Source organism: Mirounga angustirostris, unplaced genomic scaffold, assembly GCF_029215605.1.
Source record: "Mirounga angustirostris isolate CCGP_5_RB_7025 unplaced genomic scaffold, mMirAng1.0.hap1 SCAF_8, whole genome shotgun sequence".
In the NCBI taxonomy this organism is placed as follows: domain Eukaryota; kingdom Metazoa; phylum Chordata; class Mammalia; order Carnivora; family Phocidae; genus Mirounga; species Mirounga angustirostris.
The window spans coordinates 125987548-126014356 of NW_026991716.1; the positions used below are offsets into that span (position 1 = coordinate 125987548).

Below are 26809 nucleotides of genomic sequence, written 5' to 3' on the forward strand. Positions count from 1 at the left end.
ACTTGTAAAAATGCAGTGTCTGCTCTTTAGAAAAATAAGTTATATGAGTGAGATGAATGTAGAAGCATGAGTTATAATGTGTGGGGGGGTAGGGAGAACTCAACACAATGTAAACGTCCAAGAGGAATAGTTGAAGGAATGATGGTGTAAGCATAAGGAGTGATGTAAAGCTATGGATACTTTATAACTTCTATAATTTTTTTTTAAAGATTGTATTTATTTATTTGACAGAGAGACACAGCAAGAGAGGGAACGCAAGCAGGGGGAGTGGGAGAGGGAGAAGCAGGCTTCCCGCGGAGCAGGGAGCCCGACGCGGGGCTCAACCCCAGGACTCTGGGACCATGACCTGAGCCAAAGGCAGACACCCAATGACCGAGCCACCCAGGCGCCCCATAACTTTTATAATTAATAAAATTGTGATCCCACTACTTATGGATCAGCCAATGAAAATTATGATCTTTATTTTTATGGATACAGCCAATTGAAATTAATTCCTTTTCCCTCTCCTCTCTTTCTTTCTTGTTAGGTTCTCTCTGTTTTCTACCTACCGCTTTGGAACTCTGAGTTCAACTGAGACCTGCATCTCCACTGCTGAGGAGGGCACAATGACTGTTTGAATTAGGACTATGGGACTACTCACTGTGTATCTGTCCTCATAAATAAAAACAAAAACCACCTAATTCCATTTAAATAGACAAATGCTTGAAACCACTAGGAGTGAAATACAAATATATTGTACAATCACTTAAAAAGGATCTCAACAAAGGTAAAACATACTTGATCGTCAGAAAAGCAAGCTTTTCAAATACACGCAAAATGTGAGGAAAGCACACATTACCCTCCAGTCCTCTCTGCACTGGAGTACCACTGATGCACCAGCGATTAATCCCACTCAAGCGCTGAGCCATTTCTGCAGCCTAATGAAAGAGAAATATGAAATAAAAAAGAAAAGAAAAAAAAGGGAAAATCAGGAATATGTTTACTCCTGAGAACAGCCCATGACAAGCTATACTTCAGGTCAGACACATTCGCTTTTATTCAACAGTTATCACACTCAAATTTGAATGTCAAACTCAATGGGTCATCTTCTAGCACAGTGGCTCTTGTTAGTAGCAGGCTGCCATGTGCCCTCCCCAAAAGAGGAAGGGTAGTTCAAGTTCGTGTAGAATGAAAATCTACAATCTAAATGACACATCCCCTAAGCCACCCTATCCTTCAGATGTGAACAATGTACTAATAGATGAGATTCATAAATTGAGTTCAGGTTACAAACTGCCCAAAGATGGAATAAAGATATATGACGACCAAAGGCTGAATCAATACTCCCTTTAAAGTAGCATGGTCTGTTATGATATGGTCTCTCTGATAAAAAACTGCCGAAGTTAACTTTGGCCCAAAGCTATCAGAGCCTACAATGATGAGCTTTCCACTTAGCAGAAATGCTTATAGAAGTCCCTAAACAGAGTTTACCTTCCTCTGCACCACACATAAACTTCCATCTTATTCAAAGACACACAGCCATTGCATATAGAGTAATAACTCACATAGTACCAAAATAATTCCTAAGGGTTATGTAGTTCACGGCACAAGAAAAAAGCAAATGTCGTGTGTTTAACAGCCAACTTTTGACCAATATCAATACTGTGGGTCAATTTCACTTAAACTACTAAATTTTTTATGGACTACTTCCCCAATCTCTTTCCTCTTTTTTCTTCCCCAGTGCTCAAAAGATTTTGCAAAAATTCTCACCTTTACAGCAGGACATTCAACCATCTGGGCTTCATCAAGGCAGATCCTCCACCACTCCACAGCTACTAGGGGGCTGGGAATGGCCATATAGCGCTTCTGGTTCCGTAAGCGACGCCCATCCTCACTATTGCTGTGTGGGATATCTACATAGTTTAGTTCTGAACGAAGGACATCGTAGGTAATGATAACTATATCCTGTTCAGCCAAAAAATGAGGTTGTAAAAAACCATCTTTCTTCACTCCTTGGTATACCTGGGAAATAATCAGCACAGACACCATTACTGCAGAAAGGCTCATCAAAAATAACTACAATATTCATTCTTTTATATCCTTACTGAGCCCTTTCTATTTGTTTAGTACCAAACATGCTATGAGATACATTCTACACATGCCTAGAAAAGATACATTTTAGGGTGAAAGACCAATGACATAAGCAATGTGAAAGGAAATATAACAGAAGTAAAAACGGTAGCACAGTGGAAAGACGAATGCTGGAACTGAGAAGGTAAATTCAGAGAGGAGTGAAAATTTGAGGTGGATCTTGAAAAACATTTAGGAGTTCTCCCAGGTTTGAGCAACGGTAGGCAGGTAGGCAGGTAGATGCAAAAGCACAAAGGTACGAAAAAGTAGAACAATAAAAGCTATAATTTACTGAATGCCTTTTATGTTGCAGACACTACGCTGAGCTTTATCTCCTATCTTCAGGAACAATATTGTTAGTACTTGTTATTACTCCTATCCCACACATAAGAAACACGAAGTTTCTTGCTCAAAACTGGCAGAGCCTAGATTCAAACCAAGGTTTATCTACCCCACAAAACAGAGCTCCTCAACGGCAAAGATGATGTTTTACTTATTACTGTATTCTCTCTCCATGTCTATGATAGTAGCAGAAACATCGAAAACCTTAAATGACATTTGTGTGGAAAGAAGGAAAGAAGAATAAAGGGAGTGAAGAATACTAACATTACTCAACAAAATGGGTTTGGAGGGAACATACCTCAACATAGCAAAGGCCACATATGACAAACCCACAGCTAACATCGTACTCAATGGTTAAAAACTGAAAGCTTTCCCTCTAGGGTCAAGAATAAGACAATGATGTCTGTCCTTACTGTTTTTATTCAACATAGTACTGAAAGTCCTAGCTATAGCAATCCGATGAGAAAAAGAAATAAAAGGCACTCAAATTGATTCAAATTCGTAAGAAAGAAGTCTAATTGTCATTATTATCAGATGACATAATAGTATACATATAAAAAACCCTAAAGATTCCACCTAAAAACTATCAGAACCAATTAGTGAATTCAGTAAAGTTGCAGGATATAAAATTAATATACAGAAATCTGTTGCACTTCTATACACTAATAAAAAAGTAACGGAAAGAGAAATTAGGAAAATGATCCATTTATAGTTATACCAAAAAGAAAAAAATACTAGGAATAAATTTAACCGAGGAGGTGAAAAACCTGTACCTGAAAACTATTAAGACATTGATGACAGAAACTGAAGATGTGGTATATACATATATACAGTGGAATATTAGCTGAAAAAAGAATGAGATCTTGCCATTTGTGACAACATGGGCCTAGAGGTATTAGCCTCAATGAAGTAAGTCACAGAGAGAAAGATAAATCCCATACTTTACTTGTATGTGGAACCCTAAAAAACCAAATGAACAAACAAACATAAAACAGTATAAATAGAAAGAACAAATTGTTGGCTGCCAGAGTAGAGGGAATTGAGGGAGTGGGTGATACAGGTGAAGAGAATTAAAAAGTACAGACTTCTAGTTACAAGATAAATAAGTCACAGGGATGAAAAGTACAGCATAGGTAATACAGTCAATAATATTGTAATAACGTTGCATGGTGACTAATGGTAACTACACTTATGGTGAGCACAGTGTAATATACAGAATTGTCGATTCACTGTTATATACCTGAAATTAATAAAACATTGTATGTCAACTATACATCAACAACAACAAAAAGAGAATACTAACATTAGTAAATTACAATGTACTGTGTACCAGCACTTTAGCAAATCATTTAACTTTCACAGTAAGTCTGTGAGGGGGTACTATTTTTAGAACCTAGCAGAGTTCCTAGTACATTACAGGTGCTCAATAAGTATTTGTTCAATGAGTAAATTCTTATTTTACAGATGAGGTAACTGAGGCTTCAGAGACCAATTCTGGAGCTGAGGGGTAGCGATCAGACAAGTAGCTGCTGTTACACAATGCTGCCTTTGGACTGTACTTTTGTCTGAGAGCATAAATACGCGCATGAGGTCTTTTTTGTTTATTTACATGATGAATTTTTTTCAAAAGCTTTCACATCTTTTCACTCAAAGTGCTTTAACTTCTGAACTTCTGATGTCAGACAAGAATACAGAATCTGTTTTATTTCTTATTCTCAATTTCCTCTTCAAGTTCTGATTTCATATTATCTCATTAAGTTAATTTTTGGGATAACAGTGACAAAGATTCTAAAAATTACCACAAGGAAGCAACAATTGCCATTTTCCTATCCCTTTCAAGAGCCCAAACTGCCTTACCAGGACTCGAAGAGATGACGACCTCACATGCCTGTTGATTTCATCCACCCACTGATGACAGATGGAACTGGGCGAGATGATCAGAGTTGCTCTGGTTGATACCGGCTCCATCGCAACAAGGCAGTGGGGGCAGTAAAAAGGTTTAATCTTCAGATTCTTCTCTTCATAATTCACACATTTTGCATGTTGCCACAGGTGGCATTTCAGGCACTGAACACGAGGTTTACGGTCTACCTGGTCAAGTTCACCACATATGCACTCAAAGCGATAATCAGAGGAATTAAAGGGACTCATGACCGTAGACTGAGGCACATCACCATCAGCAGAGTTTAGAGATTCAGCTTGGTCCTCTGCTGCATGTTCTTGCTTTCCTTCAAAGATACATGTACTTTTAGATGTGGTAACATCAGTAATTCCAGAGTCACTGGTAGCTGGACAGTGACCTTGTGAATTAAGATTGATGTTAGGCTGACCTTTTCCCTTTTTTGTGGATGGAACAGGCTTTTTCCTGAATTTACTCCGATTTTTCCGAGCCTTATAGTAATAATAGTAAGGATCATCATCATCATCATCAGATGTGTTTGAGGGCAAGTATTCAGAATCTGTGTCTTTGCTCCCTGATTTTCTGGATTCTTTCTGAATTTTCCTTGGACTCCCTACTGCCTATGAAAAATATTATTTAATTAATTTATTTCAATATAACTACATTTCTGAAATTAAATTCCCAACCTTATTTATGAGTTTTCCATAAAAATCCAATCGCCACTCTTTGCTATCATTTTCCCAGGGGCGAATCATTCCTGATCAGTGGCTTTCAATCTGCCCTCTGTATGTAGGTCTAAAAAGGAAGGCTCTACTACTACGTAAGTAAAATTTGAAGAGAATAAAAATTAGAAAGATATGGAGCTACTAATATTTTGACATTAACCTCTTATAATTTATAGTCTGTCAATCAATTAAAGACTAGTAGTTTATAATACATAAATATACAAACTAGGGCCATATACACATACCAAGTACTAATACATAGCATTTAAAGAAAGTGAAAACTAATCTACTAGTTACTGCAATTAGCAAATAAATTCCTCTTTGTCCTTTCTGTGTCCCCTCCTGAAATTATTTACTGGATGCCAATTTTGTGCCAGGCATAATGTTAGATGCTGGGGATAGAAATATGAGGACTATTTAGCTCCTGGTCTCCAAGGGAGTCTGTTGGAAACAGAAGAACATAAAAAGTGAAATGATGGTACAGGAATGTGTAAGGGGGATATATAACAGAGGGGCTGTGATGGGGAGGTAGGTGCCAGCAACAGCTTCCCAGAAATGTCGTCAGAGGTGAGGTTGAACAGAGGAGTAGGGACACTTAAAATGAAATGAATGGCATTAATAGAAGATTTTCCTTTTTTGGTGATAGAAAGATTACTAGAAACACAGTAGTTCATTACAGCCTTCTACTCTGGCGGGGGAAAATGTTGGGAGACTCTCTCCTCCAGAAAATGAACTTTTTAATCTGCCATTTCTTTCACAGTAGACAAGCTGGTAGCCCCACACTGACTTGTTGTCATTGGTCTTTACCTGATTAATTAATTTATCTATTTATTTTATTTTTTTAAAGATTTTATTTATTTATTGGAGAGAGAGTGAGAGAGAGCAGGAGAGGGGGGAGGGTCAGAGGGAGAAGCAGACTCCCTGCTGAGCAGGGAGCCTGATGTGGGACTGGATCCTGGGACTCCAGGATCACGACCTGAGCCGAAGGCAGTCGCTTAACCAACTGAGCCACCCAGGCGCCCTCTATCTATTTATTTTAAAGATTTTATTTATTTGACAGAAAGTGAAAGAGATCATAGAGGGAGAGGGAATGGGAGAAGCAGACTCCCCGCTGAGCAAGGAGCCCGATGCGGGACTCGATCCCAGGACCCTGGGATTATGACCTGAGCTGAAGGCAGACGCTTAACCGACTGAGCCACCCAGGCGCCCCTTTAATTTTTTTAAAGTTAGTTAGTTTATTTATTTATGGTAATCTCTATACCCAACGTGGGGCCTGAACTCATGACCCCCGAGATCAAGAGTCACATGCTGTTCTGACAGAGCCAGCCAAGTGCCCCCTTTACCTGATTTATGTATGCACAGCTACCGTAAGATGATGATATGGGAAAAAAGAGAATTTACATAAAAAACTGAAAATGTATATAAAGAGCTAAGCAAATGTAAGGTATCTGATATTTTTAAACTATAGAACAATGCCTGGGTGGCTCAGTCAGTTAAGCATCTGCCTTCAGCTCAGGTCATGATCCCAGGGTCCTGGGATTGAGCCCATATCAGGTTCCTTGCTCAGCAGGGAGCCTGCTTCTCCCTCTGCCTGCCGCTCTCCCTGCTTGTGCCCTCTCTTTCTCTAACAAATAAATAAAATCTTAAACAAACAAACAAACAACTATAGGACAGATTTTTTACCTGCTGACAACAGCATGATGAAAATAGAGTTGTTTTACTTACTTTTTCCTCTTTAAAAAATATATTCTTTTTTTAAAAGATTTTATTTATTTATTTGAGAAATATATATATGTATATATATTTTAAAGATTTTATTTATTTATTTGACAGAGAGAGAGTGAGAGCAGGAACAGAAGCAAGGGGAGTGGGAGAGGGAGAAGCTGGCCTCCTGCCAAGCAGGGAGCCCAAAGCGGACTCGATCCCAGGACCCTGGGATCATGACCTGAACCAAAGGCAGACACTTAATGACTGAGCCACCCAGGCGCCCGAGAAATATATTCTTTAGAGTTATTTTAAACTTTATAATATGCTTAACCCACTAATATAATTCACTCAGCAAATATTTATTGAGTATTTGCTATGTGCCAAGCACTCCTCTCTGCATTTAGTAAACAAAATAATGTTTCTACTCTGATGAAACTTATATTCAGGAAGTAGAAAAGATAAGTCACAGCCATATGTGATTTTCTTGGTTTGTTTTTTACCTTCAGTCTCTAAGAGCCTCCGTATCAAGTGGGATCTGTCAATGCCTTCCATAAGGCATCCCATACAGCAACTTAACAAATGTTCTGTTACCTGCTTTTTTGTTTTATCATATATATCCTCTTCCTTGTAATTCTTCCCCAGTGTAAAAGTTCCAGAAAAACCATGGCCTTTGATCTGTTTCACAAGACCTTCAAAAATTAAACATTTCAGCATCCGTTTCAGAAGACTCCTGTTCCGCTGAACATCGTATCTATATATAGAACTGACATACTTATAGATGGAAAGGATGGACACTCCTTTTTTTCCATTCATTTCTTTCACAGCTGTCAGGATCATCACACGTGTAGCTACATGCAAAAGGATATATTAACTCAGTCAAAATAATTAAAATTAAAAAAAAATAGAATGCAATTAATCTTAATATGCACTGAGAACTAAGTTAAGAAAAATAAAACAGATTTACTGAAGATATGTTGTCTGTATACCATCATTTTGAAGAATATGTAATAAAAATTTATCTCAACACATTAATAAATTACTGTAATAGAAATAATTTAAGGAAGAATTACTCATTAATTTGTTAATCTTATAAAGCAACTATCATTGAAAATTGTATTTTAAAAAACATCTCCCAATTATCTATGTATATGCTACCATTAGTAAGGGAAACATTCATTTGCTAGCAGAATCTGAAGTAGCTATGCTTGAGAATAAACAAAGCCTGGTTTAAACTGTAAGATAAAGAAATTCAAATATAAGAGACTGAACAAGAACTAACTAGACTAAAAAAGATTGAAGCAATCAATTGAAAGAATAAACCTTTAGTTTTGTTAAGAGAACATGACCTGTAATTGACTCCATTTATACAAAGCATAAACGACTATGAAAACAATTATCCGTAACAAGATAGCTCCATTTAAGGAATAAGAACTATAACAGATGACTGTATAAAGATGACTGTAAAAAGGTATTTTCTTTAAGAGATTTCATACTTACGGGGGCACTGAACTTTTTCTTTTGGTTCAAATTCCATATTCTGGGTTTCTGTGTTTTTTACTTTTCCTCCAGAATAATGTGATGGAATGAAATAATTCACCACTTTTCCCTGATATAAACAACATTCAGTAGTCACACAGTGTTTTGCTTTCAGTAACTGGAGTTGCTTATTAAAATTAACCCTCCTTCTATTAAGGAGATGCAAGAGAGTTGTAAAAAATGATGAGAAAAAGAGCTAAAATGCTACTCATACATACAAACCTTATTTTTTATCTCAGGGCTTACTGCTAGCCATCACTTTTTAAAATTTTACATATTATCTTAAATTACCTAAATGTTAAGTGTGGAACTTCTGAAATTAACTTTTAAAGGCTTGTTTAAATATGGAATTAATATAGAAGTTACCGACAGTTAACTGCTATATATTCCAACTCATTTTTTTTTTTTTTTAACAATGAAATAGGTATTTTCTATTCCGTACTCAAATCTACAAGGTTAACTTTGCAAACCTGACCCTATCAGAAGATCACATTATCACTAAAGTTGTGAGCACAGTGGGCCCTACCGGTAATCAATTATACCCTTAACTAGTGTGTTGATTTTAGATTTGGTTATTGGAAATTATGAGCTATGAGCTGCATTTGCCTCAGTGGAGCTGTTTTTTTTTGCCCCCCATAAACTCTAAAATTTGTATTTTTAAACATAATTATATTTTGGAACAAGGACTTAGAGTTTGATTCATTTAGCAATCCAATTACTAATTATTAGATTCTATGATTTACATATTTGTGATTTGTACAATTAAAAAAAAATCACTCAAAAAAATTTAATGGTAATGTGGAGGCTTGTAGTATTGACCAAACATTTGAGGAAGTAACAGTACTTTCCTAAGAGTTTCCCTGCCAACTAGAAGGAAGCTTGGTGACAGCATAACCCCATCCTACTTGGCCAACATCACTTACAAAAACCCTGCTAGGTCACAAACATCCTATTCTCTGTGCCCACTTGAAGTTAACTAATAACTTGTAAAAATCATTAGCCTCTGAGTAAACGGAGTGTTGGCTTAAGTGCCAAGCAAATGTTGGCCATACGATGCTTTTTGAGAACATGTCCCCTGCTTTCTCAGCCCTACAGTACTCCTCCTACCTCAGGAAGAGTGAGAGCATCTTGTTTGACATCTTGCCGAGTATGTGTCAGAATCAGAGCCAAAACCTCCACTGTCTTTCCGAGACCCATCTCATCTGCTAAGATTCCACCAAGCAACTGTGGCCCAGCATTTGGGTAATCACGGATGATGCTAAAGGAAAAAACAAGAAAAACATATTACAGGAATGCAAGTAAAAATTATACTATTCCTAAAAAAAACTGGAAGAAATCCATAAAAGTCTAAGTTTTTTTTAAACTACATTTTAGGGTGAAACAATCTGAAACCCTAGGTCATGAATAAAAAACTGCCCGAGCTGACAACTAAGTCTGCAGAAACAGGAGTGGTACTGATAAATGCCCATCATTTTTTTTCTCTTCTATAAATAACAGGAAGCATGTCTGCCTTCTTTTGTGTCTGTGAATAAAAAAGTAAGGAGGACAATAACTACCGATTCACCCATTATGTTATTATGTTTAATGATTCCTAAGACTTTTATAATAGAAATTAACAAATTTAATGAAAATATAAAAATTGGCCCATAATACTAAAATCTCTTTAAATGTCAATAACTAAGCATCTTAAGTCTATCATATTGCATTCATTTACTGAAAAATGACAAGCACTATTAATTTCATGTTTGTCCTACCTATATAAATGGTAAAAATATGAAGTCTAACAAGACTTTAACTTAGTATTCCTTCTTAAGGTTACTGTCAAAGCTAAAGACATATGCTACCAATCTCATACAGGTTTTCATAATAATTATTTTTAATACCAAGCACATGAAGTTTGTCTTACCAGCCTGTATACGGATTGTAGTAGAGTTTCAAACCCTCAGATGTAACAATCTCACGCCATAAGAAGTGCAGGGCATTTTCTAAAGAGAAATATAACCATAAGAACAAGTTTCTGTTTGTCTTCCCTTCTGCCAGATAATCACATTAAAATAAAAATAAGTTAGCAGTAAGGATACCCTGGGAAGCCACATACACAAAGGAAAAGGCTAGGATCTCCATTCTTTTCTTCAGATATTATTCTTATGTTTATTCTTCCTTTGCTTTGGACACCAATATTTTCTACATAAATAAGTGTTAAGTTAGAAAAACAAAGTGCAGCAAATCACAGAGGTTTAACAGGAAAAGAAAACTAGTACCTGTAATCAACTCCTACCCAATAAAGGAAAGTAGCTTATCCTTTATAAATCCTTCAAGAAGTTGCCTAGTTTAGTAAGTCAACAGACATATGCTAGTGGGCTAATATATTAACCTAAATCAGACCTAACCTTTTACATGGGTCTGAGAGTAGGAAGAAAGGCTTACTTAGCTGAGGAAAAAGTATTCTAAAACACTGAAGTACTGAGTGTATTTCAATCAAAATCTTTCACTATCCTTTCCTTTAAAATTTTAAGTTGTTTAAACCAAATGCCAAATTAGGAAGCATGTTTCTACCCACCAGTGAAACAGCAAGTAATTTTTTGCTGCCTTCTTTAGGGATTAATAGATGCACTAGGAATATAGATATATAGGGTTTATAAAATGAAAAAATTAAAAGATAAAAAGCTTCAATTTATGGGAGCCATAGGGAACATAACTATTAAATGATACATGGGATTTAGTCAAGAAAATCCATTCTGTGGAGAAAAAAGAATGGATTACTGATACATGCAGTGTGGTTGAATCTCAAAAACATGTTGAAAGAGCCGACTTCTCTCCTGCCTCAAGTGTCCATATTTTGCCATTCTATTGTTTCAAAAACAGGCAAAACTAATTCATGGTGGCAGTAGTTGCCTCCTGAAGGGGCTGAAGTAGAGGAGAACTGACTCGGCCACAAGGGAACTTTCTGGGGTGATGGAAATATTTCATGTCAGCACTGTAAGACAGATATAAAAGAAATAGGTAAAATCAACTTTGTCAATTTTATTTAGCTTACTATAACAAATATATTATCATTTCAATATGAAATCAATATAAAAATTATTAATGAGATATTTGGCATCCTTTTTTTGTACTATTTGAAATCTGGTATATATTTTAAACTTACAACACATAATTTGGACAGCCACTTCAAGTCTCAAGAGGCATGGGTGGCTACTGCCTTCTGAGAATATCTAGTTCTATGTCTTAATTGGGTCACTGGTGACACAGACGCACAGATTTGTGCAAATTTATCAAACTGTGCCCTTAAGATCTGTGCATTTTATTGTAAGTTATACCTTAATAAAATTACTTAATTAAAGAAATGTTATTTCATTTTGGAGAAAAAAATAGTCCAGTCTGTGGGAAACTACAGAAACTACAAATTTCTCCAACGGATAAATTGTAAGAAAAAATACAGAACGTGAGGAGATAAAAATCTATGGATTACAGAAATTTAATGGACAACAACTAATTCCAATGTATGAACATTATTTGGTTTCAGATTTGAATAAACTGTAAGAGAGAAAGAGAAATAGAGAAACAGAAAGGGGAGAAGAAAAGAAGGGAGAGAGGGGAGAGATTTGGTGATATTAAGGAATTACTGGGTTTAAAAAGCCATTATTAAGATACATATTTTATATCTGTTTAAAGGAATTCTTTCTTTTAATAAAATAAACTGAAGTATTACCAGATTAAATGATACGATATGTGAAATTATTGCTTCAAAATAATTTAGAGTATGGGATGAGGGGGAGTGGGAAGAAATAATGTTGGCTATAAACAGGTATTTATTTTCCAAAATTAAAAATTAAAAAAAAAATGAATTTTGTTGGATAAAAAAGTAGAAACTGGAACCTATGGGAGAAATAAGAGCTATCCATCATTAAAATAAATCTATACAGAAAGAGAGTTAAATAGTCAACATTTCACTTCCTAGAATCATGCAAAAATCTCACCTTGTGCCTTTCTCTTTAAAGATAATGATAAAGAAGCAGCATAAATGACTTCCATAAATTTACTTCTACGAAAACTCTTAATAGATAACATTTTGTTCTATTATTTAGTTTGTGGAGCAAAGAAAATAAATGTAAACCTAGGAGAATTAGTCACACATTAGTCTCCCACTTTTGTAAATTTGCTTTCTGTTGCTAATATTCATCATTATTGTGAAGCCTCTTGCAGACAGACGATTAACAAGATTCCCATCTGATCAGGTTCCAAAAGCAATTCTTAGTTGGAAAGGCATGTAGAAAATGTATTAGTTTTTAAAAATTCCAATCAAGGCAGCCTTTATTTGGGCAGGAAAAATTAGTTCAAACACTTAGAGATGAGGGAACCCACAAATGAATTTCTCTAGATTTCAATTTTAAAGAGTTTCTTAGACTATCATTTTGTTCACAGTAAAACCCATTTTATTTTCTTTTCAATATGATTTGTTTAACAATGTTCCCCATCCTAACTCTCTCTCACATAATCCCTCTGATCAATCTGTCTTTCTTTAAGCATCTTATACTTACCACTAGTAGGAGTGCTTCTGAAATGCTCTTGTTGTAGCATCCAATTGACAGCCTCTCTCTGGTACGGTCTCAACACAGGAATCAATGCAGGATGCTGGACATCCACTTGGATGGACTGTGTTTCTTGCTGGTGTGTTTGCTTCACAAACTGGTAGAGCTCATCAATGTCCTGTCCCTCTGGCTCACTCTCTGAATCTTCCTCATCCTCTTCCAACACATCTGCACATCCAACAATAAATGTACTCAAAACAACCCGATCCACCTTTTATCACTATAACAATTCTTATTCTAAGAACATATTATGCATTTTTCCATCTCTGGGGCCTTGCTCAGTGTGTTTTGGCACGGGCAGACCCTATCCTTAATTCTTCCCTGATCAAAAATCTACCTTTCAAAATAGTTCAACTTTTTCCATGGCATTTTCTTTTGTTTTCCCTGGTTAGAATTAATGTTCTCCTCTGTGTTCGTGTAATACTCTTCTACTTTGGATATAGTGATACACTGCAATCTGTCTGGCAGTGCAATCATTTATATGTATTCTTACCTCATGCACTGAACTGTTAGGCAAAGCCTGTCTTTTGTTTTTATAACTCCTCAGAGCAGCTAGCACATGCTTTGCCCATTGTAGATATTTAATAAACATTTGAATGTGAATATCTTTTGCAATTTATAAAAGGATAATTTATTTCACTTTTACATCTTAACATAAAAAAATCCATATGCAGACATAATTTTTCTATGTCTATTAAGACAAAGGTTGTTCCCATTTTATTTCTTTTTTTTTTTTTTTTTTTTTTTTTAAAGATTTTATTTATTTATTTGAGAGAGAGAATGAGATACAGAGAGCATGAGATGGGGGAGGGTCAGAGGGAGAAGCAGACTCCCTGCTGAGCAGGGAGCCCGATGCGGGACTCGATCCAGGGACTCCAGGATCATGACCTGAGCCGAAGGCAGTCGCTTAACCAACTGAGCCACCCAGGCGCCCCCCATTTTATTTCTTATGCTAAAAAAGGATAGGCATTTGGTAGTAGCAGGAGCCAACTAGGAGGTAAGTGCTTAAGCCATTAATACAAATTTGTAAAAAATATCAGATATAATTGTTGGGCACAACTGCCCTGTGGAAGAAGAACTGGTGCCTACTGTAACATGAAAAAAAATTCAAAATCTTGAATAAATGTACAAACCCACTTTAGCTTATGATTTATTTCTCAACTGTTCCCAAAAGGTCTATCCACTTTTACAGAACATACCTCACATGCCACAGAATGAAGACTGTACCACAAAATACATAATTTACTTTTTTCAATAAAAAATATGCCATGAGATTTTCAAAATTTTATAATTTTAATAATTTATATTTATAAATTTATAATTTTTAAAATTTTATAATTAATGTCTGGTTATATGTGTGGTTCTTTCAGACTTTTCCTACAGTTGTGTAATCTAGTACTGATAACTCAGTTGAAGTTTTCCTTTGAAATCCTTTGACATTTTCCTTTGAAAAGTCCAACTTGTATTATTTTTAAAATGCAGAATAATTCTTACCATAACTTTAAAAATTCTAGATGTACTTAAAAGCATCCCTTCCAATTCTGAAACCAGAGATTTTCCTCCTTTTAAGTCTTCAACATGCAAAATGATTTACTTTTGTTAGTATTTTTTTTTTAAATTAAGCAGGTTCCCTGTCCAACATGAGGCTTGCACTCATGACCCTGAGATCAAGAGTCACGTGCTCTACCAACTGAGTCAGTCAGGCACCCCTACTTTTATTAGTATTATGAAGCTTTGCAAAGCATGAAGAAACAACTCAACAGTCAAGCTCAGAGACTGATTTCCCAAATATTCCAGTATGAAATGTTCTGTAATTTGCACCTAAAATAATGCTGACCCACCATGAGCAGGGCTTGGAGAATTTGAGCCGTTTTTCCAGTAGTGTTGATGGGCTGCACCAAGCCATCCACACTCTCCCCTTGGGAACCAATGGCAGACAACTCTGAAGCTGCAGTCCTGACCAAGGATGCAACATCTTGCCAAGAAACAGTAGGAAAGTTAACTGGTGTTTATGGGAAGCAGGCTCTTGAGATTATTTGTCAGACTGCAAAGGAGAGGTGGAATAAGGCCAGCCAAGAATCTCTGGCCGTGACAAAATAAAAGCACAAGAATAATGCAAAAATTCCAATCAGCTCAGATCCCTTTAAATTCTATTGACTGCAAACATTTCTTGAGTACTTACTCTAAGCTAGGCACAGTATTTAGCAAAGAAAGACATGAATTAGTGGGGGCATTTCAGACATAGTTTTGTCACACAGTGCTTTCATAGAGACTGTTTAATTTTATTATGGTTTTATCGTTTTTCTGCTTGTTATGTATACGATTTGGGAAAAACCCACAACTCTTAAAGTAACAGCAATTTTTAATTTACCTGGAATAACAAAATTGTATAACTTTTCCATCACTCTTTTCATGAGTTGATTGAACTTCTTCATTCTTGAATTTGCATCACTCAAAAAGTCAAGTTTTGCTAGGCCACCTTCCAAAAGATAAATTCCAACCTACAAAGAATTAATCAACATAAACATAGTTTTAATTGTACTAATACATTCTTTATGAGGACATGAAAAAAAAACTTTTTTAACCATTACTGCTTCTAAATGTATTCACAGTATTTGCCCCACAAACGTTAGACACATACCTACCAAATCTCCCTCACAAATTTTTACTTTCAATAACAAATTCATTCTACAAATGCAGTGCCTACTATGTGAGATGCACCATTCAAGTTATTAGAAAAAAATACTTCCTAAACTGGGACTGAACCTGGGAGAATGTGATGAGAATACCAATTCCACCTACCAAGTCAATGATTTCCAAACATGATGGGTATCAGAATAATCAGTGAAGTTGGTTAAAAATGCAGATTCCCCCAGAGATTCTAACACACATGTCAGGATTCTTAAGCACAGTTAGGCTTGGGAATCCCTATTACTAGATCAAACACTAAAATGTATAGGAAAACAGATCCTGATTAATGTCATATATCTTGATTCTGGTAAAACAATGCAGTATGAAGTTCTGCAGTCAAAAGATTTGAAGTTGAATACTGGCATTGGTATCTAAGAGCTAAAAAAACCAGGCAAAGTAACTGATTTATTTTGACCCAAATGCTGTTATTTGCAAAATGGAGAGAAGCCTATATGAGATAGCCTATATAATACAATTTTAAAACTTTCTAATAGTAGATACTCAATAAATCCATTTTTCCTTCATTTTCCTATGTTATCCTGGACCTGATTCCGTAATCATGGAGAGGCTCGTATTCTTTTACTAAGGAACAAAAATCCAACCCAGCATTATATAGGAACGAGTAACAAAGAATGTATTTCATTATTATCTGTTCTCTGCCTTGTGTCCATCTAGAGTTAGCTTATTATAACAGCAATAAATGTTTAAATATTTATAAAAACTGGGATAAGAAAACAGAATGGATCAAGACTTGGTCTACAGAGAAGGTGGACAGAACAGATATACAAGCCATGAATTTTTACATACTTGCTATCACTGAGCCACAATTTTGGCATGCATGATCACAAGGAGAGGGAATAAGGGGTTGCATAGTTTCATTCTCCAGGGAAGAATTAATTACAATCTAATGCTTCTAAATTTTCTCCATTCCTTTCGTCAGTTCTGAAAGTATACTAATACAATTGCTTTTTAATGTGAGAAAGACACACAAGACACGGTTTTCAATTGAACAAAAGTGATTTTAACATTTTAGAATTCTTTTCCTTTCAAGTTTTGGCATAAAGGCATATTAACCTGCTTCATAGTTTATAAAGGACATCTACTTACAGTTTCTCACCTGATTCTCAACATGACTGTATAAAGTAAAAAGAATGATTATTATTTACATTTTATACAGAAAGACGATGAAATTAGAGCATTTAAATGACTCACATAAAGTTACTTAGCTAGTAAATAGTAGAGCCTGAAATGAATTATAAATCTACTCATTCATTTGCTGAAAATCTGTTCAGTATCAGGGTTTTACTAGGCTGTGAAGATAAATGACTTCATAGTCTGCTGAAGGAGAAAAATCCAAAATATAAGTACGCAAGTGGCCAAGGCAAAAATAAACGTGTACAGAGTATTAAGGGGAAAGGCATGTAATACCATCCATGAATTTTAAGAGAAGATCTCCCTAGAGAAGTAAACTCTGAGGTGAATATCAGAGAATGCCCAGGAGTTATTAGGGAAAAGGAAGGGAAAAATCCAGGCAGAGAACTGTGAAAACAAAAGCAAAGATGCAGAAATACGGCCAGAAAATATGCAGGAAATATATCAATTTGGAATTTCTGGGACAAAATAAAAAGCAGAGTGATAAAAGATGAAGCTGGAGAAGTAGACAAGGACCTATCAAAGAAGGGAGTTATGTGCCAGATTACACTTGATTCTGCAATGAGTAACAGAATTCCATTTCATTCACATTATACCAATTCAGAGACAAAGCAGATGGAGTTGAAAAGATAAGCAGGGCAATGGTTAAGGGACTGCTACAAGAAGAGGGAGAGATGACAAGACATTGAGAGTAGAACCAGAAGGGAGGAGGAATCCGGGATATCTTGAAAAAGAACAGCCTGGAAATGATCAGCTATAGTATACATATTTTTACAGTTACTGAAAGCCCAAAATAAAGTGCACTTCAAAACTTAATAATGAGAGGCTTATTTCTGGCTTTTTAGACCTTCCTTCTAAGTTAACTTCAAAATGGGACTGCCCAACGCAGAACCTTAAAAGACACCACAGAAATTGAGTACCTTGATCATGTGATTTCCTTCTGGTTTTTGGTAAAGTTTTATTCTTCTCTTCTTTTGTAGCCACCCCAAATCTTCTAACATTTCACCACTGAAAGATGATTCCACTCGAATACCCTTTTCACAAATACTAATCGGCTCATTGAGTCCTTTTTCTTGTTTCTCTACATCTTCACATTCTGAATTAACATAGATCAGGAAATGACTGCTTGACTCTGAACTCATCAATGTAAAACTCCTTTCAGAAAAATGTTCAATTAAACTCTGTTCGGGAAGAAGCTGAAGGGTTAATTCGCCCAGAAATGCCTTCCAAGAATTATCGAAGTGATAGGGAGAAATCACGATATTCAGCTTTACAGAGAAAGGGGACAAAATGCCACCAGTCTCTTCTTTATCGATTGATTTTGAGATGCTCACTGCCTCGGAACACCTCTTCTTATCTTTGTGAGCCACTTCTTCCTTTAGACTATCATCTAGGATGATACGGTGAGCAGAAGAGAAAACTGAACCCGCGGAGGGGTGCTCATCATCAGTTAGGGTGAGAGGTTCGTTCCTTCTGTCTTCATGCATATTCCAATGAAGCTGCTGTTGCTTTTCCTCATCGACTCTCACTGGAAGAGCACGTTTCCGCCGGCTACTCATTTTCAAGTTTTCTTGGTTGGGAAATATGAACTCTAGAAGACAAATACAACAAGTAAGCTTTTCAAGAGAGGATTTTAGTATTAAAGTGCTCCCAGATGAATAATTCACCGTAACTAACGGCCCACACACGTAATATGAAATCTTAGAGAGGTACGTAAAGCAATGGTTAATTTTTTTTAAATAAGTCAAATACAGCTAAGGAACACACTGACCATAATCTCATGCATCACAGAAATTCTAATGGTCTTACTGGTCTTTTAGTGGATAAATTTAGTAAAGATAATATGCTATATAAAATTAAATACATTCTAAAAATACATGTAATGAGCAGCATGACAGTAAGGTAAAATCTCCCCAATATCCTGGAAACACGTATTTGAAGAGTTTTAGTAACACTTAAACTTCATCACAACAAAAGTTCAATTTTGTTTTATAATCCCAAAGGGTTAACAAAACTTCACTTGACCCTTACACAGCTAAAAAATTCCTAAAAATATATTTTCTCTTTCAAAAGAAGGAAATGAAAATAAAGAACATATTTCTTTTTTGTGGGTTAGCAGAAACAAGAATAGGTGGGCAAGGAATAAAATGGTGATGGCAACCAGGGGAAATGGAGCAGAGACAAAAAAAGAAGAAAGAAAAGAAAAGACGTAGGAAAAAAAGAGAAAGCTTTGTCATCTCAGAAGAGGAAACTGGTCTGACAGCAACCTGTATTATGTAGGCCCCAACTATACTTTTCCCAAAATAATAGCCAATTCCTATATGAAACACACAACAACTCACAGAGATTAAAATAATAAGGTTGTGGGGCGCCTGGGTGGCTCAGTCGTTAAGCGTCTGCCTTCGGCTCAGGTCATGATCCCAGGGTCCTGGGATCGAGCCCCACATCGGGCTCCGTGCTCGGCGGGAAGCCTGCTTCTCCCTCTCCCGCTCCCCCTGCTTGTGTTCCCTCTCTCGCTGTGTCTCTCTCTGTCAAATAAATAAATAAAATCTTAAAAAAAAAAAAAATAAGGTTGTAATGATAGTTTCATGCATATTCCACCTATTCCAATGATGTAGCTCAAAAGAAAAAAAAGGATGTATAAACAATTAAAATTTGGCTTCAGGGTAGTTTAAGGAATATTCTCAATTTGGAATTTTTATGGACTAGAAGATACAAGATGTCAAAATGTCAATTCCTAGATATTGATCTACAAAGTAACCCTATCCAAAATCCCAACAGCCTTTTTTTTCCTTCCAGAAACTGACAAGTGACTTTAAAATTTATATTAAAATGCTCAAGATCTAGAAGAGTCAAAATAATTTCAAAAAAGAAGAATAAAGTTGAAAGACTTACACTGACTCCAGGACTTACATTGATGGTAATTAAAACAGTGTAGTAATAATATACAGACATAATAATCAAAACAGTGTGGTAATGGTATATGACAGACATATAGATCAATGTAACAAAATAGAGCATCCTGGAATAAACCCATACATGTATGGTCAATTGATTTTTTTAAAGATTTACTTATTTATTTTAGAGAGAGAGAGTGAGCGAGTGGTGGTGGGGGGAATGTGGAGGGTGGAAGGGGCAGAGGGGGAGAATCTCAAGTAGACTGCCCGCTGAGCAGGGAGCCCCACTTAAGGGCTTGATCTCAGGACACATGAGATCATGACCTGAGCCAAAGCCAAGAGTCGAATGTTTTAACTGACTGATCCACCCAGGCACCTGGTCAATTAATTTTTGAAAGAAATTCAAAGGCAGTCAATGGGCAAAAATATCTTTTTCAATAAACAGGTAGCCATACGCAAGAAAATGAACCTTGAGCTTTACCTCGCACCACATATAAAAATTAACTTGAAATAGATCAGAAACTGAAATACAAAAGCTAAAACTATAAAACTTCTAGAAGAAAAGAGAGAAACTATAAGTGACATTAAATTAGGCAAAAAAAAAAAAATTTAAATAGGGCACAAAAAGCAGAGAATATAAAAAATTGATCAAGTTTCAACAAAATTACATATTTTGGCACTTCAAAAGATGCTGTTACAGAAAGGAGAGGGGAAGTAAGATGGGACACAGTACTAGTAAAACGAGTATTTGATGAAGGATTTTTATGTGGAATAGAAAAAAAAACTTTCACAAATCAGCAGTAAGACAACCTTATGAAAAAATAGAAAAAATTCTGAACACACACTTTACCAAAGATGATCTGCAAGTGCCAAATAAGCACATGAAAATATCTTCACCATCATCAGTCATTAAAGCAATGCAAATTCAACCTACAATCCACAAAGGGAAACTATGTATGCACTATAATGGTTAAAATTTAAAAGACTGAAGAGGAAGAGCAACTAAAACTGAATTTTCAAACATCAGGAAAAGTATGTCAATTTCTTACAAAATTAAATACAAACTTTCTGTGCAGCCTACTAATCCTACCCCTAGATATTTACCAAAGAGAAATAAAAACATAGATTCACAAAAAAGATTTAAACTTGAATGTTAATAGCAGTTTTAACAAAAGCTAAAAATTGGAAACAACCCAAGTGTCCATTACCTGGTAAATGGATAAACAGGTGGGATACTTCTCCATGATGAACTACTGATACAACATACAACGACATGGATGAATTTTTAAAGTACTATGCTAAGTGAAGGAAGCCAGATGTGTAAGACCATAGACCAGATGATTCTATTTACATGAAATCCTAGAAAAGGCAAAAACCTACTGATAGAAGACTGATGAGTCGTTACTAGAGGTGAGGAAGTGGGAAGAGGCAGACTGATAGCAAGGAGCAGGAGGGAAAGCTTTGGGGTGACAGAAATGTTCAACTGGTGTTTACGTGATTGTATATACTTGTCAAAACTCATCAAATTATACACTTAAAATTGTTGGATTTTACTGTATGTAAATTATACCTTAATAAAGCTGATTTTAAAAGCACAAACAAAAAGTAGATGCAGAAAAGATTTAAAATTATAAGAGAATGGGCCACCTGGGTGGCTCAGGTCATGATCCCAGGGTCTTGGGATGGAGACAAGCCCACGTTGGGCTCCCTGCTCCGCAAGGAGTCTGGTTCTCCCTCTGCCTCTGCCCCCAGCTTGTGTTCTCTCTCTCTCAAATAAATATCTAAAATCTTAAAAAAAAAATAAAATTGTAAGAGAGTATTAGAAACAGCCCTATTCTAATAAACTTGAAAAATCTAAATAAAATGAGCAATTTACTGGCAAAATATAAATGAATAAAATTTATTTTCTTAGTAGCCATGATGCATGTGGCTTTTTAACTTTAAATAAATAAGATTAAATAACATCATAAACTCAGCTCCTCAGTCTTACTAGCCACATTTTAAATGCTCAACAGCTATATGTGACTAGGGGCTACTATACTAGGCAGTGTAAATATAAAACATTCTCCAAACTGCAAAAAGGGTTTTAAGTAGTGCTGGTCTGAGTCAATCATGAGAATTCAGTTTCCTTAGCCAGTGCCTGCTTTACGAATGTGCAGGTAATAAACTATAAAGCGTCTCTTACTATGGTTAACTATAAGCATCTTATCTCCTCTATTATCTTGGAAGAATATAACAGGAGGCCCCTAATAACCTATGTGTTTATCTCTGCCCAATTCTCATCAGAATATAGGCTAGAATACTGGAATTTGATCATTCTGCTAGAACTTTGTAAAGTTCAGCTATATCAGCTTATTAGTTAACTATAGCAACAAATATGCTGTGTAACATACCACTCCAAAACTCAAAGTTTTGAGATAGCAATCATTTATTCTCTCAGATCTGCAGATTAGCTGAGGGTTGGCTGACCTAGCCTACGTTTCTGGAGCAGTTCAGCTCTGCTTAATGTAGTTCTCATCCTCCTAGGACCAGCAAAGCAACCCACACACGTACTTATCACCATGGCTGCGGGGTAACAGTGTAAATCCAATCACACAAGTACTTTTCAAAGTGTGGTCACAGCAAAAGCACAATGTTCCATGAGCTAAAGCAAGTCACATAAATGGACCCAAAGTGAAGAGGTAGGGAAATGTACCATACTTCTCTACTGGGTAGAACTGCTTATGGCAGGGGCGCCTGGGTGGCTCAGTTGTTAAGCGTCTGCCTTCGGCTCAGGTCATGATCCCAGGGTCCTGGGATCCAGCCCCACATCAGGATCCCTGCTCAGTGGGAAGCCTGCTTCTCCTCTCCCACTCCCCCTGCTTGTGTTCCCTCTCTCGCTTTCTCTCTCTCTGTCAAAAAATAAATAAAATCTTAAAAAAAAAAAAAAAAAAGACATGAGGTAGGGGTCACATTATGGTTGGTGTTATTACACCAACCATAATATTAAATTAATATGAATAACATGGTAATTATGGAATTGTGAACTCTAAAAGCCCCCAAAGCAACTGGCTATAGAGTCTCACATCTGCAAAGCAATGTGGCTTACAGGAGAAAAGATTCTAATTCTAGTTTTGGCATTTACTAACTGTGTGGCACAGGAATAGTTAACCTCTCTGTGCTAGTTTTCTCATTTCAAAATGGGGATTAGAAATAATCTACGTGCAAAATAGTACAGTTAACAGAAATTTAGCATATATTCAGTGAGTGGTAGCTGCTATCACCATCATCCTCGCAATTATACGTTATATATTATAATAACCAAACTTTAATGTGGCAGGATGGAGGACCATATATCTGTGTGTCTCAAACTTGACTGCACATTAGAATCATCTGGGGGAGGGCGCCTGGGTGGCTCAGTTGGTTAAGCGACTGCCTTCGGCTCAGGTCAGGATCCTGGAGTCCCGGGATCGAGTCCCGCATTGGGCTCCCTGCTCAGCGGGGGGTCTGCTTCTCCCTCTGACCCTCTTCCCTCTCGTGCTCTCTGTCTCTCACTCTCTCTCTCAAATAAATATAAAATCTTTAAAAAAAAAATCATCTGTGGGAACTCAAAAAAATCCTGATGCCCAGGTACTACCCCAGCCAATTAAACCAGAACTGAACATACATCCATGATTAAAAAAAAAAAAAAAATCTCGGAAGGGAGGGAAAAAATGAAACAAGACGAAACCAGAGAGGGAGACAAACCATAAGAGACTCTTTTTTTTTTTTTTTTTTTTTTAAAGATTTTATCCATTCATTTGAGAGCGAGAATGAGAGAGAAAGAGAGCATGAGAGGGGGAGGGCCAGAGGGAGAAGCAGACTCCCTGCCAAGCAGGGAGCCCGATGCGGGACTCGATCCCGGGACTCCAGGATCATGACCTGAGCCGAAGGCAGTCGCTTAACCCACTGAGCCACCCAGGCGCCCAAGATTTTATTTATTTATTTGTGAGAGAGAATGAGAGACAGAGAGCATGAGAGGGGGAGGGCCAGAGGGAGAAGCAGACTCCCTGCCAAGCAGGGAGCCCGATGCGGGACTCGATCCCGGGACTCTGGGATCATGACCTGAGCCGAAGGCAGTCGCTCAACCAACTGAGCCACCCAGGCACCCCCCATAAGAGACTCTTAGCCTCAGGAAACAAACTGAGGGTTGCTGGAGGGGAGGAAGGTGGGAGGGATGGGGTGGCTGGGTGATGGACATCGGGGAGGGTATGTACTATGGTGAGCGTTGTGAATTGTGTAAGACTGATGAATCACAGACCTGTACCCCTTAAACAAATAATACATTATATGTTAATAAAAAAATTAAACACACACACACACAAATCTTACTCTGACTGACTCTTTTCTTAAGGGATTTCTATCCAGGGATAACTTCTTGAACCAAGAAGAGATTACTTAATCAAAACTACTTATAACTATAATGCTAATTGGCAACTAATAAGTCAAGTACTAGCAAAATTCTATCTATTTCTAATCATATTCCAAACCCTTCTCCTGGTTTTCTTCATACCACATGAGTCCTACTTTTGGTCATTCTACTTCTTATTAGGAATACTATCAGAGTTCAGTGAAACATGACTATTTGCAGTTTTAAAACATGGACCACATTTTAATTGTCCTTCCTACATTTAAATGTAAAAAGCCTTTTGCTTGAAATGCCCTTTCACACTTTTCTGCCTGGTGCTGTCCCAACCTTCCCCAGGAAACCTTCCATGACCAGGCATTCTGAGTTAAGGGCCATTCCTCCTTCATTTCAACTGTATGACTTTGAAGGCCATGAAAGCTGGGCAGGAACAGTATCCTATTCACCATTGCACCCCCAATGCCAGGTCAGTGCCAAGATGGAAATGACATACAAAATAAGGTGAAACAAATATCTCTAACTCCCCAAATACCTAATACCCTGCCTCTTTTTAAGTACCATGTTTCTTTTTAGACAAGAGTCTCTTAACCACATTTGAGAAGATTACACGTAATGTAAAACTAATCTTTACTATTTCTGGCCCTGAATGAGACAGAGAAAACTGACTGACCCATATCTTCAACAGAAAACAAAGACAGGTTGTTAGAAAAATAACATAAAATGTTAAGTTACTAAGACAATATAACAAATGATTACCAATTAAACTTAGATTCAGATTTTTTCCCCTCCAAATTATTATCTCTTCATAAAAAAGACACACACAAATCCTGACTTACAACAAATCCATGGTAGGCCTGGATTTTGAATTTAGGAACAATAAGAAGTATACACCTGCCATACTGCTGCCCAAGGTGAGCCTTATGCAAGCAAAGCCCAATCATTACGGATTAGTGAAAACCTCCTCATGATCTAGCATTACCACAATCTTTCTGTAGTAATAACTTCGCAAGATGAGCGCGTTTTCTTCTATTGAACCCCAAAATATGTTACATAAACTTTAAAAATGCCCTCAAAAGAAGTAAAAAAAAAAAGCCAGCACACTGTTTCCCCAAATCTTTGTAGCCTCAACTCTTAATAAAAGTTTTGTTTTAATAATTCTGCAAGTGCAGTTCTTAGGCTTGGGCAAATAAAACAGTAGCATCTTTCAAAAGTAGACTATTTTATTCTCAACTGCTAGCTTATTGGCTAACTCGACCTGGGAAGCTCTAGGAAGGAAAGGTTATCCAATACAGGCACACTTCTCTCTCTGATGCTCAATAATACTCAGTTTCTAGCATGGTTTCTGATCATAAACCAATGAGCCTTTCTGGCGACAGTACAGATACTATGGATCATTTCTATTCATGGGAATTTCAAGTCTTGCTACCACCCAAGAAAATATTTTTAAATAGCTGTAATGACTTTAAAAATATTTTATTTTGTTCAGTTAAAGCGTTAAGGTAATTTAAATACAAGTAGGAAAATATCAAACATCTAGTATTTCTACCTCCTGGGTCATGTAAAGTCACTTAGAAAAAAGGCACGAGCTTAATGGCCACTAATTAATAGTACTGTATCTGAAAGAGACAGTCAATCATCAAGTAACACGTCTTTGTTCATAAACCGAGTAAACGACCACGGAGTCAAAATGTACAACCTACACGGATGGTTTTGAGAACGAACGTAACCAATCTCACTCCAAAGGTAACTGAGAACTTCCAGACTAACTTGGAAGCCTCGTCTCCACTTTACCACATTACAACCCCGCGCACCAAGAAGCTAGGCAGCTGCCCAGATCCAGCCTCCGGGGGCGTGTGTGTGACGAACGGTGATACCCACTCGGTTTTCTCCCGAAACTCAAAAGCGGTTCACGGAGTCAGAGCTGGGCTGTCAGCGCCAGATCGCTCCCAGCAGGCCGGGCAAACAAGCTACCCGCGAGGCCGAGGAGCGCGACGACAGTCCCTCGGACGCTCGATCTAATCGCCACAGGCCCCAGCTCCCGGGAGAGCAGCACAGACTACTTTCCCACGGCCCTTTCTTCTCCCGGGGGAGCCGTGGCGGTCCAGAGGCCCCCAAGTCTGGGATGGCAAAGGGTCGGGGAAACTCGCTCTGCGTCTCCCTCTCAGCCCTTTAGCTTCCTGGGCTCCAGAACAACCGAGTCTTCCCTCCTTGGGACCTCCATCTCCGTGTGGAGACGTCTTCGGTCCGTGACCTCTGACCCCTGACCCTCCCTCACCCAAGCGCCTACCTAGGCTGGTACTCCAAGCCTCTTGAGCCTCTCTGCACCAAGGTCCTGGGCTCTTCTAAAGCCCCCGCAGGTCCCGGGCACGCATCCGCCACTCACCGAACACCCGCCTGATATGGGCACGCGCGCTTTATGCTGGTTTGTGTTGGGGTTCCCGGGGGGCCCAGAAACCACAGCTCCCAGCTCCCGGGTGCGCGCTGGAGCGTGGGGTCAAGGTGAACGCGCACGTCGGAGCGCCCCGCCCCCTTTTCCCGGCAATGGCTTCATAAGTCTCTTCTGCGCAAGTCCACACGGTTAAAGTCTATCGGAGGATACAGTTGGAATCTCGCGATAGCACTGCCCCACGACATTAGGAGTACAGGATTGGCTGGAAGCTCTAAGGAGGAGGCGGGGGTCTAAGTAGATATTAGGTGTGGGCAGGGCTCCCCAGAAGGGGCGGAACTTCACTTGAAGCGAGTGGTGGGAATGATTGGTGGTTTTAGTAAACAGG

The 26809-nt window shown here is 37.5% G+C and overlaps 1 protein-coding gene across 8 annotated transcripts in view; it reads right to left on the reverse strand.

Moving 5' to 3' along the window:
- The window catches only part of SHPRH (SNF2 histone linker PHD RING helicase), a 93819-nt gene extending 67298 nt beyond the window's left edge, over window positions 1-26521 (reverse strand). For 2 of the 8 annotated variants that reach the window (XM_064598194.1, XM_064598195.1), the window contains exons 1-11: window positions 26323-26521; window positions 17675-18345; window positions 15283-15412; window positions 12861-13079; window positions 10226-10304; window positions 9427-9577; window positions 8281-8389; window positions 7375-7631; window positions 4309-4971; window positions 1750-2001; window positions 839-917 (exon numbers count right to left, since the gene is read on the reverse strand). In XM_064598194.1, the coding sequence (XP_064454264.1) occupies window positions 839-917; window positions 1750-2001; window positions 4309-4971; window positions 7375-7631; window positions 8281-8389; window positions 9427-9577; window positions 10226-10304; window positions 12861-13079; window positions 15283-15412; window positions 17675-18313 (2578 nt within the window). In that variant the 5' untranslated portion in view covers window positions 18314-18345; window positions 26323-26521. Of the gene's footprint in view, window positions 1-838; window positions 918-1749; window positions 2002-4308; window positions 4972-7374; window positions 7632-8280; window positions 8390-9426; window positions 9578-10225; window positions 10305-12860; window positions 13080-15282; window positions 15413-16409; window positions 18346-19096; window positions 19283-25913; window positions 26264-26322 lie in introns of those variants that run through there. The other 6 variants (XM_064598196.1, XM_064598191.1, XM_064598193.1 and 3 more) reach the window with 6 other exon arrangements.
- Window positions 26522-26809: the final 288 nt, after the last annotated feature.